This window comes from Callorhinus ursinus, unplaced genomic scaffold (assembly GCF_003265705.2).
Source record: "Callorhinus ursinus isolate GAN/ISIS: 27379988/994484 unplaced genomic scaffold, GSC_fseal_2.0 scaffold101, whole genome shotgun sequence".
NCBI lineage: Eukaryota > Metazoa > Chordata > Mammalia > Carnivora > Otariidae > Callorhinus > Callorhinus ursinus.
Genome location: NW_027397163.1, coordinates 1,494,950 through 1,514,886, shown reverse-complemented (window position 1 = coordinate 1,514,886; position 19,937 = coordinate 1,494,950). Strand labels below are relative to the sequence as shown.

At 43.5% G+C, this 19,937-nt stretch overlaps 1 protein-coding gene across 1 annotated transcript; it reads right to left on the bottom strand.

Moving 5' to 3' along the window:
- Nucleotides 1-13,515: 13,515 nt before the first annotated feature.
- LOC112806751 (protein FRG2-like-1) lies at nucleotides 13,516-15,165 on the bottom strand. Its single transcript, XM_025849128.2, has 4 exons — nucleotides 14,972-15,165; nucleotides 14,609-14,680; nucleotides 14,310-14,387; nucleotides 13,516-14,033 (listed from the first exon to the last, which is right to left on the bottom strand). Exons 1-4 carry the CDS (start codon nucleotides 15,150-15,152, stop codon nucleotides 13,516-13,518), a joined length of 849 nt encoding a protein of 282 aa, XP_025704913.2. The 5' UTR covers nucleotides 15,153-15,165.
- Nucleotides 15,166-19,937: the final 4,772 nt, after the last annotated feature.

The window sequence follows — 19,937 nt, the reverse complement described above, 5'->3', positions numbered from 1 at the left end:
CTCAACAGTCTTGCACAATTCACAGCGCTCGCCATAGCACATACCCTCCCCAATGTCTATCACCCAGCCACCCCATCCCTCCCACCCCCCACCAGTCCAGCAACCCTCAGTTTGTTTCCTGAGATTAAGAATTCCTCCTATCAGTGAGGTCATATGATACATGTCTTTCTCTGATTGACTTATTTCACTCAGCATAACACCCTCCAGTTCCATCCACGTCGTTGCAAATGGCAAGAGCTCATTCCTTTTGACGGCTGCATAATATTCCATTGTGTATATATACCACCTCTTCTTTATCCATTCATCTGTCGATGGACATCTCGGCTCTTTCCACAGTTTGGCTATTGTGGGCATTGCTGCTATAAACATTGGGGTGCACATACCCCTTCGGGTCCCTACATTTGTATCTTTGGGGTAAATACCCAGTAGCGCAATTGCTGGATCGTATGGTAGCTCTATTTTCAACTGTTTGAGGAACCTCCATACTGTTTTCCAGAGGGGTTGCACCAGCTTGCATTCCCACCAACAGGGTAGGAGGGTTCCCCTTTCTCCACATCCCCACCAACATCTGTCATTTCCTGACTTGTTAATTTTGGCCAATCTGATTGGTGTGAGGTGGTATCTCATTAAGGTTTTGATTTGGATTTCCCTGATGCCGAGCGATGTTGAGCACTTTTTCATGTGTCTGTTGGCCTTTTGGATGTCTTCTTTGGAAAAATGTCTGTTCATGTCTTCTGCCCATTTCTTGATTGGATTATTTGTTCTTTGGGTGTTGAGTTTGATAAGTTCTTTATAGATTTTGGATACTAGCCCTTTATCCGATATGTCATTTGCAAATATTTTCTCCCATTCTGTCGGTTGTCTTTTGGTTTTGTGGACTGTTTCTTTTGCTGTGCAAAAGCTTTTTATCTTGATGAAGTCCCAATAGTTCATTTTTGCCCTTGCTTCCCTTGCCTTTGGCGATGTTTCTAGGAAGAAGTTGCTGCGGCTGAGGTCAAAGAGGTTGTTGCCTGTGTTCTCCTTTAGGATTTTGATGGACTCCTGTCTCACATTTAGGTCTTTCAACCATTTGGAGTCTATTTTTATGTGTGGTGTAAGGAAATGGTCCAGTTTCATTCTTCGGCCTGTGGCTGTCCAATTGTCCCAACACCGTTTGTTGAAGAGACTGTCTTTTTTCCATTGGACATTCTTTCCTGCTTTGTCGAAGATTAGTTGACCATAGAGTTGAGGGTCCATTTGTGGGCTCTCTATTCTATTCCATTGATCTATGTGTCTGTTTTTGTGCCAGTACCATACTGTCTTGATGATGACAGCTTTGTAATAGAGCTGGAAGTCCGGAATTGTGATGTCACCAGCTTTGCTTTTCTTTTTCAACATTCCTCTGGCTATTCGGGGTCTCTTCTGGTTCCATACAAATTTTAGGATTATTTGTTCCATTTCTTTGAAAAAAGTGGATGGTATTTTGATGGGGATTGCACTGAATGTGTAGATCGCTCTAGGTAGCATTGACATCTTCACAATGTTTGTTCTTCCAATCCATGAGCATGGAACATTTTTCCATTTCTTTGTGTCTTCCTCAATTTCTTTCGTGAGTATTTTATAGTTTTCTGAGTACAGATCCTTTGCCTCTTTGGTTAAATTTATTCCTAGGTATCTTATGGTTTTGGATGCAATTGTAAATGGGATTGACTCCTTAATTTCTCTCTCTTCTGTCTTGTTGTTGGTGTATAGGAATGCCACTGATATCTGTGCATTGATTTTATATCCTGCCACTTTACTGAATTCCTGTATGAGTTCTAGCAGTTTTGGGCTGGGCTCTTTTCGGTTTTCCACATACAGTATCATATCATCTGCAAGGAGTGAGAGTTTGACTTCCTCTTTGCCGATTTGGATGCCTTTGATTTCTTTTTGTTGTCTGATTGCTGTGGCCAGGACTTCTAATGCTATGTTGAATAGCAGTGGTGAGAGTGGACATCCCTGCCACATTCCTGACCTTAGGGGGAAAGCTCTCAGCTTTTCCCCATTGAGAATGATATTCGCTGTAGGTTTTTCATAGATGGCTTTTATGATCTTGAGGTATGTACCCTCTATCCCTTATACTCTGAAGAGTTTTGATCAAGAAAGGATGCTGTAGTTTGTCAAATGCTTTTTCTGCATCTATTGAGAAGATCATATGATTCTTGTTCTTTCTTTTGTTAATGTATTGTATCACGTTGATTGATTTGCGGATGTTGACCCAGCCTTGCAGCCCAGGGATAAATCCCACTTGGTCGTGGTGAATAATCCTTTTAATGTACTGTTGGATCCTATTGGCTAGGATTTTGGTGAGAATTTTTGCATCCATGTTCATCAGGGATATTGGTCTGTAATTCTCCTTTTTGATGGGGTCTTTGTCTGGCTTTGGGATCAAGGTAATGCTGGCCTCATAAAATGAGTTTGGAAGTTGTCCTTCCATTTCTATTTTTTGGAACAGTTTCAGGAGAATAGGTATTAATTCTTCTTTAAATGTTTGGTAGAATTCCCCTGGGAAGCCATCTGGCCCTAGGCTTTTGTTTGTTGGGAGACTTTTGATGACTGCTTCAATTTCCTTAGTGGTTATAGGTCTGTTCAGGTTTTCTATTTCTTCCTGGTTCAGTTTTGGTAGTTTATACATCTCTAGGAATGCATCCATTTCTTCCAGGTTATCTAATTTGCTGGCATAGAGTTGCTCATAATATGTTCTTATAATTGTTTGTATTTCTTTGGTGTTGGTTGTGATCTCTCCTCTTTCATTCATGATTTTGTTGATTTGGGTCATTTCTCTTTTCTTTTGGATAAGTCTGTCCAGGGGTTTATCAATCTTGTTGATTCTTTCAAAGAACCAGCTCCTAGTTTCGCTGATCTGTTCTACTGTTCTTTTGGTTTCTAGTTCATTGATTTCTGCTCTGATCTTTATTATTTCTCTTCTCCTGCTGGGTTTAGGCTTTATTTGCTGTTTTTTCTCCAGCTCCTTTAGGTGTAGGGTTAGGTTGTGTATTTGAGACCTTTCTTGTTTCTTGAGAAAGGCTTGTATTGCTATATACTTTCCTCTCAGGACTGCCTTTGCTGTATCCCAAAGATTTTGAACAGTTGTGTTTTCATTTTCATTGGTTTCCATGAATTTTTTAAATTCTTCTTTAATTTCCTGGTTGACCCATTCATTCTTTAGTAGGATGCTCTTTAGCCTCCATGTATTTGAGTTGTTTCTGACTTTCCTCTTGTGATTGAGTTCTTGTTTCAAAGCATTGTGGTCTGAAAATATGCAGGGAATAATCCCAATCTTTTGGTACCGGTTGAGCCCTGATTTGTGACCTAGGATGTGATCTATTCTGGGGAATGTTCCATGGGCACTAGAGAAGAATGTGTATTCCGTTGCTTTGGGATGGAATGTTCTGAATATGTCTGTGAAGTCCATTTTGTCCAATGTGTCATTTAAAGTCTTTATTTCCTTGTTGATCTTTTGCTTAGATGATCTGTCCATTTCAGTGAGGGGGGTGTTAAAGTCCCCCAGTATTATTGTATTTTTGTCAATGTATTTCTTTGCTTTTGTTATTAATTGCCTTATATAATTGGCTGCTCCCATGTTAGGGGCATAGATATTTACAATTGTTAGATCTTCTTGTTGGATAGACCCTTTAAGTAGGATATAGTGTCCTTTCTCATCTCTTATTACAGTCTTTGGTTTAAAATCTGATTTGTCTGATATAAGGATTGCCACCCCAACTTTCTTTTGGTATCCATTAGTATGGTAAATGGTTTTCCACCCCTTCACTTTCAATGGGGGGGGTGTCTTTGGGTCTAAAATGAGTCTCTTGAAGACAGCATATCGATGGGTCTTATTTTTTAATCCAATCTGATAGCCTGTGTCTTTTGATTGGGGCATTTAGCCCATTTACATTCAGGGTAATTATTGAAAGATATGAATTTAGTGCCATTGTATTGCCTGTAAGGTGACTGTTACTGTAGATTGTCTGTGTTCCTTTCTGATCTATGCTGCTTTTAGGCTCTCTCTTTGCTTAGAGGACCCCTTTCAATATTTCTTGGAGGGCTGGTTTCGTGTTTGCGAATTCCTTTAGTTTTTGTTTATCCTGGAAGCTTTTTATCTCTCCTTCTATTTTCAATGACAGCCTAGCTGGATATAGTATTCTTGGCTGCATATTTTTCTCGTTTAGTGCTCTGAAGATATCATGGCAGTCCTTTCTGGCCTGCCAGGTCTCTGTGGATGGTTCTGTTGCCAATCTAATGTTTCTACCATTATAGGTTACATATCTCTTCTCCCAAGCTGCTTTCAGTTTTTTCTCTTTGTCTCTGAGAATTGTAAGTTTTACTATTAGATATCGGGGTGTTGACCTATTTTTATTGATTTTGAGAGGACTTCTCTGTTCCTCCTGGATTTTGATGCGTGTTTCCTTCCCCACATTAGGGAAGTTCTCTGCTATAATTTGCTCCAATATACCTTCTGCCCCTCTCTCTCTTTCTTCTTCTTCTGGGATCCCAATTATTCTAATGTTGTTTCATCTTATCGTATCACTTATCTCTCAATTTCTGCCCTCATGATCCAATAGTTGTTTATCTCTCTTTTTCTCAGCTTCTTTATTTTCCATCATTTGGTCTTCTATATCGCTGATTCTCTCTTCTGCATCATTTATCCTAGCAGTTAGTGCCCCCATTTTTGATTGCACCTCATTAATAGTCTTTTTGATTTCGACTTGGTTAGATTTAATTCTTTTATTTCTCCAGAAAGGGTTTCTCTAATAACTTCCATGCTTTTTTCAAGCCCAGCTAGTATCTTTAAAATCATGATTCTGAACTCTAGGTCCGAAGTTGCACTAATGTCCGTATTGAGTAGGTCCCTGGCAGACGGTACTACCTCTTGTTCTTTTTGTTAAGGTGATTTTTTTCGTCTTGTCATTTTGTCCAGAGGAGAATAGATGAATGAGAGAACAAAATGCTAACAGGTTAACAACGTCCCCAGAAAATATACTCTAAACAAATCAGAAAAAAACCTGAAACCAGGGGAAAAGAAAGGGAAAGAAAGAAAACAGAGAGGAAAAAAAGAAAAAGATAAAAACAAACAAAGACAGAAGAAAACAAAAAAAAAACAGAATATGATCGAATATGATCAGGCTGGTACATAGATCAGTGCCACACACTAGATTTTGGGCGTATTTTGGTCTGTTAGAAGAAAGTGCCTCCTAAAATTTTAAAGAAAGAAAGACATATATGTACAAAATAAGGGTTGATACGATGAGGGGATGGAATATGATTGTAAAAATCAAAATTATAAAACATTTTTAAAAAGGAATTGATCAGAAGGTGTTTGAAAAAATAAAGAAGAGGATTAAAAAAAAAAGGAAAGAAAGAAAAAAAAGAGGAGAGAATGTGATCAGGCAGGAGACTGGAAAAAAGCCGTACACTAGAGATTTAGGGTATATTTTGATATGTTAGAAGAAACTGTATCTCAAAATTTTTTAAAGAGAGAACAACTTATATATATATATATATATGCCAAAAATAAAGGTAACTACTATGAAGGGATAGAATATGACTCTAAAAATGAAAAAAAATGTTTTTTTAAAAAAAGGGATTGATAAGATGTTGGTTGGAAAAGGGAAAAAGAAAAATTCAAAGAAAAAAACAGTTAAAAGAATTAACTTTGAAAGACTAATGAATCATGGTAAAAAAGCCATGAATTCTCTGTGCAGTATTCCCCTAGCGCTGGAGTTCTCCCGTTCTCCTTGATCGGTAAACTTGGTCTTGGCTTGCTGGCTGTTCGTGCTGATCTTCTGGGGGAGGGGCCTGTTGCCTTGGTTCCCAAATGTCTTTGCCGGAGGCGGAATTGCCCCCGCCCTTGCCAGGTCCAGGCTAAGCAATCTGTTCAGGTTTGCTCTCCGGAGCTTTTGTTCCCTGCAAGCTCTGGTACCGCTTTGGAGGACGAGAGTGAAAATGGTGGCCTCCCAATCTCCACTCGGAGGAGCTGAGAACTCGGGGCCCCGATCCTCAGTGCGCCCCCAGAGAAAAGCAGTCAGTCACTCCCGTGTCCCCGGTCTCGGCTGCACTCCGTGCTCACCCGGCCTGTGACCGAGCGTTGCTATCTCTGGCGCCCGAACCCGTGTGGAGTCTCCAAACCCAGCAGATCCCTGCGGTGCGCTCCCGCGCCGCTCCTCCCGGGGGAGGAAGGGGAGTCTCCCCGGATCTGCCGCTTGTTGGGTCCCTGCTGGGGGAGCCGTGCCCCGACTGGGCCGCGGATCACAGTTTATGGCCACCCCGAGCTGAGAGCCCGCGACTCGGCTCTGTCTCTGCAGCCGGCTTCCCCGCTCTGATCCCTGGGAGCTCTGGCGCACTCAGGCTCCCCCGGTCTTTCTGTGACCCCAAGGGTCCTGAGACCACACTGTCCCGCGAGGGTTCCACCTCCTGCTTAGCCACTGCAGCGACGTCCCTCAGCGGAGCTGACTTCTAAAAGGTCCGATTTTGTGCCCCGCGGCTCTAGCAAGAGCCACAAGCGGCCGACGGAGGCCCCCCCCCCGCCGTCTATCCTCCCGAATATCGCCTCGGATTCACTTCTCCGCACGTCCTACCTTCCAGAAAGTGGTCGCTTTTCTGTTCAGAGTATTGTTACTATTCTTTTCTTCGATCTCCTGTTGAGTTCGTAGGTGTTCAGAATGGTTTGATCCCTATCCAGCTGAATTCCTAGGACCAGACGAAATCCAGGTCTCCTACTCCTCCGCCATCTTGCTCTGCCCATCCCAAAAATCTTTTTTTAAAAAAAGGAAAGAAATACTTTAGGGGCACCTGGCTGGCTCAGGGGGTAGAGCGTGTGACTCTTAATCTCGGGATCGTGAGTTCAAGCCCCACATTGGGTGTAGAGATTACTTAAAAATAAAATCTTTTGGGGCGCCTGGGTGGCTCAGATGGTTAAGGGTCTGCCTTCAGCTCAGGTCATGATCCCAGGGTCCTGGGATCGAGTCCCGCATCGGGCTCCCTGCTCAGTGCAGAGCCTGCTTCTCCCTCTCCCTCTGCCATTTCCTCTGCTTGTGCTCTCTGGCTCTATCTCTCTGTCAAATAAATAAATAAAATCTTAAAAAAAATAAATAAAATCTTTTAAAAAAGAAATACTTTAATATAATTCTGTTATTAAATCATAAACATTTGCAATTTTTTAAAGTAAACATTTTATTTTGGAATAACTTTAGATTCGCCGGAAGTTTGTAAAGATAACCCTGAGTTCCAAAATCTCTCTCACCCGGTACGCCAAATGTTACCATCTTAACTTTACCGTGGTTCATTTGTCCAAACTAAGGAACCAACATTGGTATGTTCCTATTGCCTAAACTCCAGACTTTAGTTACATTTCAGTTGTTTTAACACTGTCATTTTTCTCTAAGAGGGTCCAGTCCAGGACGTCACATCATAGGTAGTCATCTGTCTTCCCCAGTTTCTTCTGCTCTGTGACATTTTCTCAGACCTCCCTGGTTTATCATCACAGAGTTGAGGAGTGCTGGTCCCATACATTTTAGAATGCCTCTAAAGTTGAATTTGTCTGAAGTGTTTCTCATGGATAGACTGGGTTTATGGGTTTCTGAGAAGAATATCACATCTCATCACAGCATCTGGCCTGAGAGGTTCATGCAGTTAACAGAAGTTATCTTGGACGATGTTAATCTTGATCAGTTAGTAAAGCTAGTGTTTACCAGGCTTCTCTACTGTAAAATTACTCTGCATGCCTTTCCATACTCTATGCTTTGGGAGACGCTAAGCACAGCCCACAGTCAAATGGGGAGTGGGGGGAGGGAGGGAGGGTGCTTGAGGGTGGGGGTGGGGTGTTGCGTTAAGCACCACCTCCTGGAGGGCAAAGTAGCCCCATATATTGTTTGCCATTCTTCTGTGTGGAAGCTGTGTCACTTCTCCCTTGTTTATTTGTTTCTTCAACTCATTGATACGTATTTTATACTTTGTGCTATAATTCAAGGCTATGTAATTTATTTTGTTGCCTAAATTGCTCCGGCTTTGGTCATTGGGAGCCAGGGTATAATAAAATATATATATGTATACACATGTACTTCTGGTCTTTGTCTCAGCTTCCTGGCTCAGAGCTCCAAAAACCTTTGAGATTTTCTGAGTGGTAGGAGTGTCTGTATTATATTAAGGAGGTAACTGTGGGCAGGGGTTCCCCACATAGCTTCAGAACAGGGGACTGAAGACCTTTGAAAGACCAACTACATGATTGGATTGGAACACTCAGCTGCCCAACCTCTGAGGAGGGGAAGGAGGCTGACTGGAGATTGAGTTCAGTCATACAGTCAGTGATTTAACCAACCGTGCTTAGGTAATGAGACCTTAATTTAAAAATCTGGAGAAGCTCCAGGGAGCTTCTTGGTGGGGAACAGAAGCTACTATGTGGGCAACCCTCCCAGATCTTGCTCTATGGATGCCTTCATTTGGCTCTTTATTGCTGTCCTTTATAATAAAATGATGTCAAATGACAAAACTAAAACCATTTAGTAACGAGTTTGCTGTCTTTTATTCCAGGGAAGACAACCCTTGATCTGGGAGAGGACAGAGCCTCACAAGGGTGGAGCGCTCTTCCTGAGGGATTTGGGGTGAGAGTGAGTTTTAGAAGAGGCAGTGCAGAAACGGGCATGACTGACCAGAAAGTCGGGGATTTCCTTATAGAGCCAGCAGGCACTGTTTTTCCATGGTAAGGTCAGCTAGCTGAAGCTGAGTTGGAGGATTGTCACTGGTGTATGTTAGGTTTCCTTGCAGCATGTTTGACGTAAGTAAGAGCAGTCTGACTTAGGTTTAGACTTGTGATGCGGGTCGGGCTACTGGGGTGGCCTCTGTTTTAGGGGTCCCGATATACAAAATAACTTTATCGAGGATCATCGTATGTACAGTACTTGCCCGAGTTCTGTGAGTCTTCCCAGCAAATACCCAGCCAGAGGGGATTGTGAGAAGCCTTAAATTTGTAGCTGGCTGGCAGATGCCCAGTTTAGGAATGCCTGCCTTATAGGTGGTGACTTGTGACTGGGAGCAGTCTCGGGAAGGACCTTGCCCTTAACTTGTGTGGTCTGTACTAAGCAAAGAATGTCAGATTATGTGGAATTGCAGGACACCCACTTGGTATCAGAGAATTGTTGACAGGGTGCAGTGTGGGAGTCCTTCCGGGTTTCGCTACTGTGTCCCTTTGCTATGTCCCCAGTTTTTTTTCTTTTCCCCCAAGATTTTATTTATTTGAGAGAGAGTAAGAGTGTGCGCATGAGCCCATGAGCAGGGGAGGGGCAGAGAGAGAAGCAGGCTCCCCGCTGAGCGGGGAGCCCAGTGCGGGGCTCATCCCAGGATCCTGAGATCATGACCTGAGCAGAAGGCAGAGGCTTAATCACTTAACCAACTGACCACCCAGGCGGCCCCCAGTTTTTTGTTTTTTGAGCACTTCTTTACTCTTACATTTTGTCACTGCAAGATGCTCCAGGTTCATCTTGTATTTTCCCTGCTCCTGCCATAGAGTCAGCTGTATCTCCAAGGAGCCTTTGATTAGAGAACAGTGTTAGATACAAGATGTGGGTGCTGGGTGTTCTTTCTCCTGGCATTTCATTGCTTTTAGGCCCTCTGAGTAGACCAACCTATGAAATCTCTTTACATCTATAGTTCTCTTTATCTACCCATCTACTTGTGTCCCTACCGCTAAATGTGTGTTCATATGTCCCTGACTCTGATCCAGGACTTCAGGATTCACTTTAGCCTCCCCCCCTTGCTTTTCTGTACCTATCTGCATCCATCGAGTATTATGGCACGACATGCCTTTGAAGAGTTCTGCATCCTCCACACTCCCATGCTCTCTGCACACCACCTCTGTCCGCCTCCCTGCTCTGTCAACACACCTGCAACTTGCCAACTCTGCCCCAGCAATGCTCACGGCACTTTAAAATATTGCACGTGGTGTCATCTTTGTGGGTTGTGGCAGGGATGGAAGGAGTGAAAAAGGTGGAAAGTGCTCCTCTCCCCCCATCTTCAGGCATCCAAGGTCAGGAGAGTCCTGTATTCTCCCACATATGAGCACGTTATTGAGATACACATGTGCACGCTGACAACGAATGTGATCACATACCTGGGACTGGGAACGTGGGTGTAGGGGCAAGGGTGTGTAAATGTGAGTGTATGCTTGTCTTTGATGAATGTGTGCGTGAGTGTGAGTTTGCTGTGGAGTGTTTGTGAGTGTGTATACCTGTGTGCGGGTATATGGCTGTGCATTTGAGTGTATGTTGTACGTATGCATGGGTGTTTGCATCTATGTGTAATGTTTGTGTATTTGTGTGTCTGGGAACTAAGGGTTGTCCACCACTATGGCTGTAATCTCTGACTTGGGTATCGGAGTATTTGACAGTGGGCATGGACCAAATTGTGTGTTTGTGTGTAGGGAAAACAAATGATTGCTTTGAACTCGGGTTTCTTAATTAATTATAAAAGGAATCAGAGCTGATTACTGAAAACTCAGCAAAAATATAGCTGTGGAAGGATGTGGTAACCACCCAATGCTATTTAAATGAGTATCGGCTCATATGAGAGTTAAAGGAATGATAGAATCTGCCCATTTTTAACCATCTGATCCTGGGGCGCCTGAGTGGCTTAGTCAGTTAAGAGTCTGCCTTCGGCTCAGGTCATGATCCCAGGGTCCTGGGATCTAGTCATGTGTCAGGCTCCCTGCTCTGTGGGGAGCCTGCTTCTCCCTCTGCCTCTCTCTCTCATAAATAAACACATAAAATCTTAAAAAAAATAACCATCTGATCCTGGTGCTTTCATTTCTGAGGGTCTCATAAACTTCTCCCTTTTGGTAGGTATTACTCTGTTTAGACTTTCTGTTACCACTAGGAAGATCAATATTGGCAAAGCATATTTTCCTAACAAATTTCCATATCATCTACACTTTCAAATATATCGGCAGATAAGTCCAGTGATTCCTAATGTAAATTATCATCTGCATATTCTTTTTTTAAGATTTTATTCATTTATTTATTTGAGAGAGAGAGAGAAAGAGAGCACATGAGGGGGGGACGGTCAGAGGGAGAAGCGGACTCCCCGCTGAGCCGGGAGCCCGATGCAGCACTCAATCCCGGGACTCCGGGATCATGACCTGAGCCGAAGGCAGTCGCTTAACCAACTGAGTCGCCCAGGCACCCCTCATCTGCATATTCTTCTCTTTGTGATTGTAACTGCAAATCCTTTTGGGGCACTTTATCTGATTTCATTTCTATGCTTATAACTTAAATGATATGGCATCTCAATGGTCTGAATATTAGAACTCTATTTGGGGTAGAATTTCTCAGCAGAGCAGAGAATCCAGGAAAAGTCAGGTGTTTCACTAACAGTCCCTCAACTATCAGACCTCAGCATTTCCTACCGTCCCCCTGAACACTTGTCTACCTCCAGGGCTTGTGGAAAAGAGAAAGCCTCTCCCAAACATTTGAGAGATGCTAACTGGGAATTTGTAATTCTTTTTTGGCAAGTAGCAATTGGGGGGAAATAAAAGTTTTCCAATGATATTCTCAGTTCCCCAAGCCTGACCTCTCACTGCAGTTCTGAGGGGAGGGGAGGTCACAGAACCACACGCCCATATCTTAGGACCTGGCTGCCTCTCTCCCGCGTGTCCTGGCTGCCATGACCTTCACGGATCCCACTGTCCTGGCAGCAGGAGGGAGTCAGTGTGTATTTTCTATTTCAATTTAATAGGCAGAGTCTGTATTGAAAAGAGGTTTTTTTGTTTTTTGTTTTTGTTTTGTTTTTTTTTTTTTGGCCATGCGGTTATATTTTTCGTTGTTATAGGATGCGAAGAGTAAATCAATTTCTTACCTTTGTGATGGTAATATCAAGTTCCCAGACCCCAAGCAGGAATGATGCCATCCCCAATATTTTCTTGCTTATTAATTTTCTCAAATACTTTGGTCTATTTTTGAATTTTTATCTCTACTGACCTGTCTTATTCAAGAAACAACATGTTTCAGAGAGCTAGCTAGCCTTATTTTTTCCCCTTTTTTCTTTATTCCTCAGAACACTTAACATGAGATCTACCCTCTTAATGGATTTTTAAGTGTACAATACATTGATAACTATATGTGCAATATTATACAGATCTCTGGAGCTTATTCATCTTGCTTAACTAAAACTTTATCCTGATTTTTTTTCTTTTTCAGTTTTCTTGCCTATCCTTATTTGTATTTTCATCTGTAGGATTTTTTTTTTGCAATAACCTGCCTAGCTCCAATGAGTAACTGATGGACCAAATTAAATTTGTGTAATTAGTTTAGGGATTGATGTTTGATAATATGGAATTTTCACTGGTGTGATTTTATATTTGTTGATGTCTACTTTCGTATATTTCAGAAATTTTAGTCAGTTTCTCATATACATTTGATACATTTTTATTGATTTCTGATATTTTATTTATTTTGTTGTATTACTATTTTAAAATTTTATTTTTTGATCCTTTTGTAATTGCATCCTCAATCCCCAAATATAATTTGCAAATTGTAATTTTTGTACGTATGCAGTCATTTGTTTTATATAATTTGAAGCCATGTCATGGGTTCAAATTGATTTGTAATATATTATCATTGAATTGCCCCATTCACTGGGATGATTAACTACTCTCCCCTGCCTACAATAAGAGCTTCTAGGTGGAGGAAAGTCAAGGTGGAAATGTAGTAGAGATGAAAAGAAAACAGCCTGACCCACACCTGCCATAAAACAAACTCCATCCGGATAAGTAGCATACATGAGAAGTATTAATTTTTATTTCATCACATGTAATATGGAAATTATGAGCCAAATATAAGACAATACCCAAAAATGTTTATTTGCCTTACAGAAAATTATATACATTTATATGATGAAAGACTCTGTGATCCCAGTATAAAATACAAATAGGAAACTATATCAAATAAAATATAAAATATGACTATCTACATTAGTTTTAATATCCTCTCATAAATAGGATACCTTGAAATCTATAAAATAGAAGAAAATTTAAAATTAGGCATATAATATGAGACAGCTGTAAGAATAAATACATATGGTCAATAACATTAATCCATCTTGGCTCAGGTTTTATGATTTCATCAAACTGAACAATGCAGCCATCTCTCCCCACAGAATGCTACCCCAGGCCTGTGGCCAGCAGTCCTGCAGGTGGGAGGCCGAAGACTTACAGCCTTTTCAGGATCAAAGGGGAGGATATAAGTATGCTTACTTCGCTACATGTTCTCGTTATAAAATAACGCTGGGCTGTCCCAAGATACCCAAAATACCCGAAAATGTCTAACATGAAATGTAAACGTCACTATCTCCCATTCTGAGTCCATGTTGGGAGTACCTCTCCTCGGACCACCCCAGGCTTCTCTATCACTTATTGGCACCGTGTGTCTAAAACAAGCCCTGCTGGTTTGGGGGGAAGACTGCGCAGGGTCTTGTTCTCAGCCCCGGAGCTGCGCGCGGGGTGAGACGGGCCTAACCCAGCTCCGGCAGCCTAGCTCGGCCCCGGGCAGGGGCGGGCCCGGATCCCTCCCCCGGGGAGCCCCGGGCTTCTCCACCCCCAGCGGGAGCCCCGGGGCCCGGCAGCGGGCCTGGGACGAGCCAGCTCTCGGCCGGGAAGACGTAGGCCGCCTGGTTGGCCATGGCGTAGACGGTCTGCAGGGCCGCGTACAGAGGTCCCCAGAGCTCCCCGAGCCCCGAGCGCTGCTCCCAGGTCAGCGGGGAGTGCTCCTGCTGCTCGCACGCCTGAGCGACGTCCTGATAGATGGCCTCGGACAGGGAGCGCAGGGTGGTCACCAGCCTCTTCCGAAGAGGCGGCGGCGGGTGTCCGGGGGACCTGTACCTGCTCCGCCGGCTGCGCCCGCCGCGCTGCGCCCACCGTCTCCTGGGGCGGGCATCCGCGGTCTCCTCGCTCTCGCTGCCGTGGTCCTCGTCCGGCGCCCTCCGTTTCTTCTTCCCCGGAGTCACACTGCGCTCATCTGCTAGACAGGCCCCTGCCGAGGAAGCACGTGGGTGAACCACCTGCCAGATGGATTCCCAGGGACCCCCCCCCACTCCCTCGGGCGAACTCCACCTGTCTCCTACTCCGCCCCGGCCCGTCCTTTGATGGGATGAGGCGCCGCCAGGCCCATCCAGGGTCCCCAAATGCTCCCTGGATTCCAGAGTCTCCTAACTCGCTTCAGCAACTCAACAGCCCCATCCGTGCCCACGCCCTGCATGTTTCACCTGCTTTTCTGTCGCACACCTCCGGGCCCAGGGCAAGATCCTACCTGCTCCATCACAGGTGCTGTCGCTGGAACTGATTTTCCTCTTCCTGGAGCCCTCCGAACTGGAGCAGCCTTCCGATTCTGTGGATAAAGAGAGTCTTGTGACTGCCTCCAACAGGACACCCCCAACACCCCAGTCCATCCTGGACACACAAGGACCAAAGCTGGCTACCAAAACTAGGTTCCCAACTCTTCCTAGATTCCAGGATCTGCAAGGGGGCCACAGAGCTCCCAGTTCCCTGACCGGGGAGACATAGTTACCCTATGTCCCGTCCCTCCTCCCCAGGAATATAAACTCTTACCTGATCCAGAGATGCCGCTGTCTCTTTTGAGCTCAGTTTCCTTGGAATTCTCATTGGTCTTGGGCTCTGACCCTGGAGGAAAAGGGAGTTTAGGTGCCTGGCCTCCCTCGAAGCCCACAGAACTCCCTAGTCCATCCCTGATCTGACTTTGTGGACAGTTCTATCAACTGAGGTTGTTCGGCCAGTGTCAAAGGTAGACCAGAGCAGTCTGGTTCCAGGGGATCGTTGCCGTATTTCTCAAAGACCCCTTGAGGCCTGGATGACATTTCCTATCACCTGTCTCAAAAAAAACCCCTGACCCCTACCCACCCCCCCACCCCACCCCCGCTCCAGCCTCCATACACAAACTGCCCAGATCCCTACCTTGCCTCTGGGTGCAGCTCTCTCTTAACGGGGAAGAGAATGTCTCCTCTTTTCCTTCGAGTGGTTTCTCTGCCACATCTGAGCCCCTTTCTTTAAAGGAATTCTGTTGGCAGGGCGGCTGGTCAGTGGGGTGTCGCACGGAGGGGCGGCGCGAGTCTGAGTCTTCAGTTCCCGAGTCCATCTTGAAGCCCACAGTGACGATCCACTCTCTGCAACGCTCCGACTCCTAAGTGTGGACTGGATTCTAGGACCTGCCTTTTATGGGCCCCTCGCAGGGCGTGGTTCACTCCTATTGGCTGGAAAAATTCCATCTTCCTCCGCTCATCAGAACCTGGGCTGGTGTGAGGGAAGGAATGTTGGTGGCAGTGTTTCCAGGGCGGAGCCCCACACAGCTAAGGGGAGACTTTTGCAGGGTCCTGTCATGGTGTCAAAAAGCGGGACAGCAAAGGCAGGGGGCAGAGGGGCCGGAAAGCAGGGGACTCCTCCCTATCTTACTTCTGGCCCAACTCCCACCCACAACTGTTTATGACCCTGCGAGATTTCTGTTGCTTCTTCCACCGTGAAATGAGAAGTGAGTGCTGCCCAAGGAAGGGTGCAAGGATTACGTAGGCTCATCAGAAGGGTTTCTTTCGTATCAACGAAAACATGTTTTCAGTATTTTTCTCACTGATAATTTCATTATGAGTCACAGGAAAATCAGACCTTAAAAAAAAATGTCTACCAGACCCATTACTCAAGTGGAGTGTTTCTCTCCCGTGTTCCCATTCTTGGCAAAAGAGAGCAGGAACTCGGCCCTGGATCTTTAAGGACTGGATGTCTCTGTAGGTAAATTTACAAGGCAATCTTACCCATGAGTACATCTGACATAATCTTTATATAAAAATGAAGCCAGCATGAACTAAAAATAATTAATGGTGAAGATAGTTTCCCAATATTGATTTATTTTCTTTAAAGCTTTTAATATGAAAATTTCAAGCATTCACACAATTAAAGAAAATAAAGTCAATCTCTGTTTACCCTTAAGATCACTTCAAGATATGTCAGCGTTTTGCCAGTCTTGTATCATCCACTCTAAACTCTTCCTTTGGGATGGGGGTTGGGTGGGAAATGGAGCTGGAATACTTTGATGGAATCCTAGAATTCTGTATTTCTCTAATAAACAAGTTATGAGCCATAAGATTCATCTCTAATAAATAATTATTCAAGTATATAAAAGATAATAAAAAGGGCACCTGGGTCTCTCTGTTGGTTAAGCATCTGCCTTCGGCTCCGGTCATGATCCCAGGGTCCTGGGACCGAGTCCTGCATCTGGCTCCTTGCTCAGCGGGGATTCTGATTCTCCCTCTGCCCCTCCCCCTGCTCGTGCTCTCTCTCCTTCTTTCTCAAGTAAATAAATAAAATCTTTTTTAAAAAGATAATAAAAAAGACTCCCAGGCTATCACAACACAAAATTATTTTTTTAATTTATTTTTTATTTTAAAGATTTTATTTCTTTTTTTTTAAGATTTTTATTTACTTATTAATGAGACATGGGGAGAGAGAGAGAGAGGCAGAGGGAGAAGCAGGCTCCCAAGGAGCAGGGAGCCTGATGCGGGGCTCGATCCCAGGACTCTGGGATCATGACCTGAGCCGAAGGCAGACGCTTAACCATCTGAGCCACCCAGGTGCCCTAAAGATTTTATTTCTAAGTTATCTCTGCCCCCAATGTGGGGCTCGAACTTACAACCCTGAGATCAAGAGTCACATGCTCTACTGACTGAGCCAGCCAGGTGCTCCTATTTTTAAATTGCTTAATATCATCTAATACCCGGTTCATAATCCATTCTCCCAAATTACTCCAACACACTTTAAAAAAAATTTTTTTTCTAAAGATTTTATTTATCTACTTGACACAGAGAGAGAGACAGCAAGAGCAAGAACACAAGCAGGGGGAGTGGGAGAGGGAGAAGCAGGCTTCCCGCGGAGCAGGGAGCCCTATGCGGGGCTCCATCCCAGGACCCTGGGATCATGACCTTGACCCGAAGGCAGACGCTTAACGACTGAGCCACCCAGGCGCCCCAACACACTTTTTTTTCAAACACGTTCTTTAAATTATTTTTTTGAACCAGGATCTAAACAAAGTTCCTACATTACTGTTACTTATTATATCACTAAAACTGGTACCTTCTGTCTGAAAATATAATTTAAGACCAGTTACAAAATGGAAGCACATACTTGCAATTCCCATCACTCAGAAATATATCCAGAATATATAAAAACTAATATCTACCCATTAAAACTAAAGGGAAAAAATCCACAATAAATTGGAAAAGAAATTCAAAAAGACAATTCCTCAGTTAGTAAACCTGTAATGGATATGATATTATGTTACATACAGCATTGCTGATAATAAAACAAATGGAAATAAAACCACCACTATTTCACATACATACAAGCAGTGAAAATTCAGATATTACTGGGTGTAGCAATGATGTGGGGACTTGAGGACTCTCCTCCAGGGTTAGTGTGAGTGGGATTGGCTTAACCACCCCAGGGGACAATATGGTCGCTAAACATGAAGATGCATGGGGGGCGCCTGGGTGGCTCAGTCGTTAAGCGTCTGCCTTCAGCTCAGGTCATGATCCCAGGGTCCTGGGATCGAGCCCCGCATCGGGCTTCTTGCTCAGCGGGGAGTCTGCTTCTCCCGCTGCCCCTCACCCTGCTCTCATGCTCTCTCTCTCTCATTCTCTCAAAATAAATACAATCTTAAAATTTTTTTAAAAAAAATCTGTTTAAAACATGAAGATTCATGAGCACGATGATGCAGAAATTTAGTTCCTTTCTTTCTGTTCCTAGCAACAGGGAAGATCATAGCAAACAAGAACATAGTTCGTCGACACAAGTAAATGACCAACAGTGGTGAATGGAATGAACTAGAGGTATATGTGTAAAAAGGGGATTCTTCCAGAAACAATTGAGAGAAAAGCCACGATACAGAATTAAACAGTCTATTGACATGTGTACCTATCTTACGCTTGCAGGAAGTAATATATAGCTTTAAAAGTATATGCATGTATGTTAAAATTTCTTAAATGCTTGGAAATTAGACTTATCAAATTATGGTTGATGATATCAGATACATACAGGCGTGGTAAAATAAAAATGCGGAGGAAAAGTAAACAGGAAATAAATAATCCCTTTATATCTTGGGGGATGATTAGATCAAAGTTGATTGTGTCGAGCTGATTAGGTTGGCGCCAGTGCTTGAGAGGGGCCTCCTTCGGCAACATAAAGACCACCTGAAGCTCCCCTTCATCCTCATCTCTCCTCAGTGTCCTGGAAGCTACATTGTGCCCCGTGGAATTTGCTCAGCATCCATGATCTAAGCTGATAAGGACAACTGAATCATTATCATCATCTTGAGACCTTTTGATCTTTTCTCCGTGTGTCCTTATTTGAGAGGGAGCACAAGCAGGGCGGAGGCAGGCAAAGGGAGAGAAAGAAGCAGGCTCCCAAGGAGCCGGATGTGGGACTCGATCCCAAGACCCTGGGATCATGGCCTGAACCGAAGGCAGACGCTTAACTAAGACTGAGTCACCCAGGCGCCTCCCTTGTGTCCCTATATAAAATGGGTTGTGGATGACTGTTGATTGCATCATGAATTTCACAAGCCACGCGTCTGTGTCCCCTCCAGAAAAACCAATTCCCAAATCAAAAAATATGTCTTGATGATAACCTTTGAAAGCTCCCCGTGATTGATGCTGACTCACTGACCACCCTTCTCTTCGACCCACAGATAATGTGCAAGAACTGTTGTCAGGCCTTTGGACACCCAGAGAGGACCAGGAGGTGTCCCGTGATGTGTGGGGGGTGGGGCCTTTGTTTCCCAGCCCTCGGGCTCAAATGAGGAAGAGAATCTGGAACTAAGGAAGCTTCAGCAACTCCAGACCACAGGCCTTTTAGCAAGACTGACAGAAGGATCAGACAAAGGTGAGGAATCTGGGTACTGGAAGCCATCCTTAGAACTGGAATCCAAGGACACTTTTTCTTTATCCTGCATGCACAGCCATCTCCAAGCTCAGACAGAGAAATGCAACAGAAACATACAAAGAGCTCAATATCTTTCAGGGTTCCTCACTCAGGAGCATAAAATGATATATAATAATAGTATATATAATATACAATATAATATATAAAAATTTAGATATTATATATGTAAATATATATTATGTTATATAAATATATAAAATACATAACATTTTAAATTTTATAGTATATATTTTGTATGTTATATATAATATATTTAACATGTTTGAAATTTTGTATATTATTGTATATTATATATTTTAAATTTTATATTATATGTAATATATAAAGATATAAAATAAAATTATAAAATTTATACATATATATATTAAAATTTCTTAAATGCTTGGGAGAGACAAACATTCATTCATTGTAGTCCTGGAGGGTCATCTCGGAGGAGATGTATAGGGAAATCTTGACACTGCATACATTGGGCAGAATAGCAAAAGAGTCGAAATGGAAGTACATCATCTCTTCATTGTACCTCAAGAAACCATGGGGAGCTGCCTGGAGTTGGGGGCTGGATCTGACATGAGGGAAGAAGAATCCTTGACAAAGTTCACAGAACCTTCAATGCCTCTCTCACCCCATAAAATGAGTAAGGACTGTGCCCTTGCTTCCCAGTGCCCAGATAGGGACAGGAAGCTGGGGCAGGTCCAGACACTTAACATGGTTTCTTCTGTAAGCAAGAAGGGGTGAAGACGATGATTTGACTCCAGAAGATTCCCAGTAGACTTCCAGAGAAGCAACAAGGAAGGAAATGACAGAACCTTGTGACTCTGAGGGCGTTTCCCCTTCTTTTGCCCTGTTCTGTTGCCCTTCACAGGCCTCGTGATTTGCTTTACTTCTGTGTCCCTCATGTAAGGGGATTATCTTTCTTTTTTAAGATTTTATTTATTTA

Bases quoted from the DNA above. Each gene is read 5' to 3' on its own strand.
- LOC112806751 (XM_025849128.2), bottom strand. From the start codon at position 15,152: ATGGACTCGGGAACTGAAGACTCAGACTCGCGCCGCCCCTCCGTGCGA. The intron at 14,681-14,971 runs GTAGGGATCTGG...CTTTTCCTCCAG, and splicing joins GAGCTGCACCCAGAGGCAAG to GGTCAGAGCCCAAGACCAAT. The intron at 14,388-14,608 runs GTAAGAGTTTAT...CTTTATCCACAG, and splicing joins CAGCGGCATCTCTGGATCAG to AATCGGAAGGCTGCTCCAGT.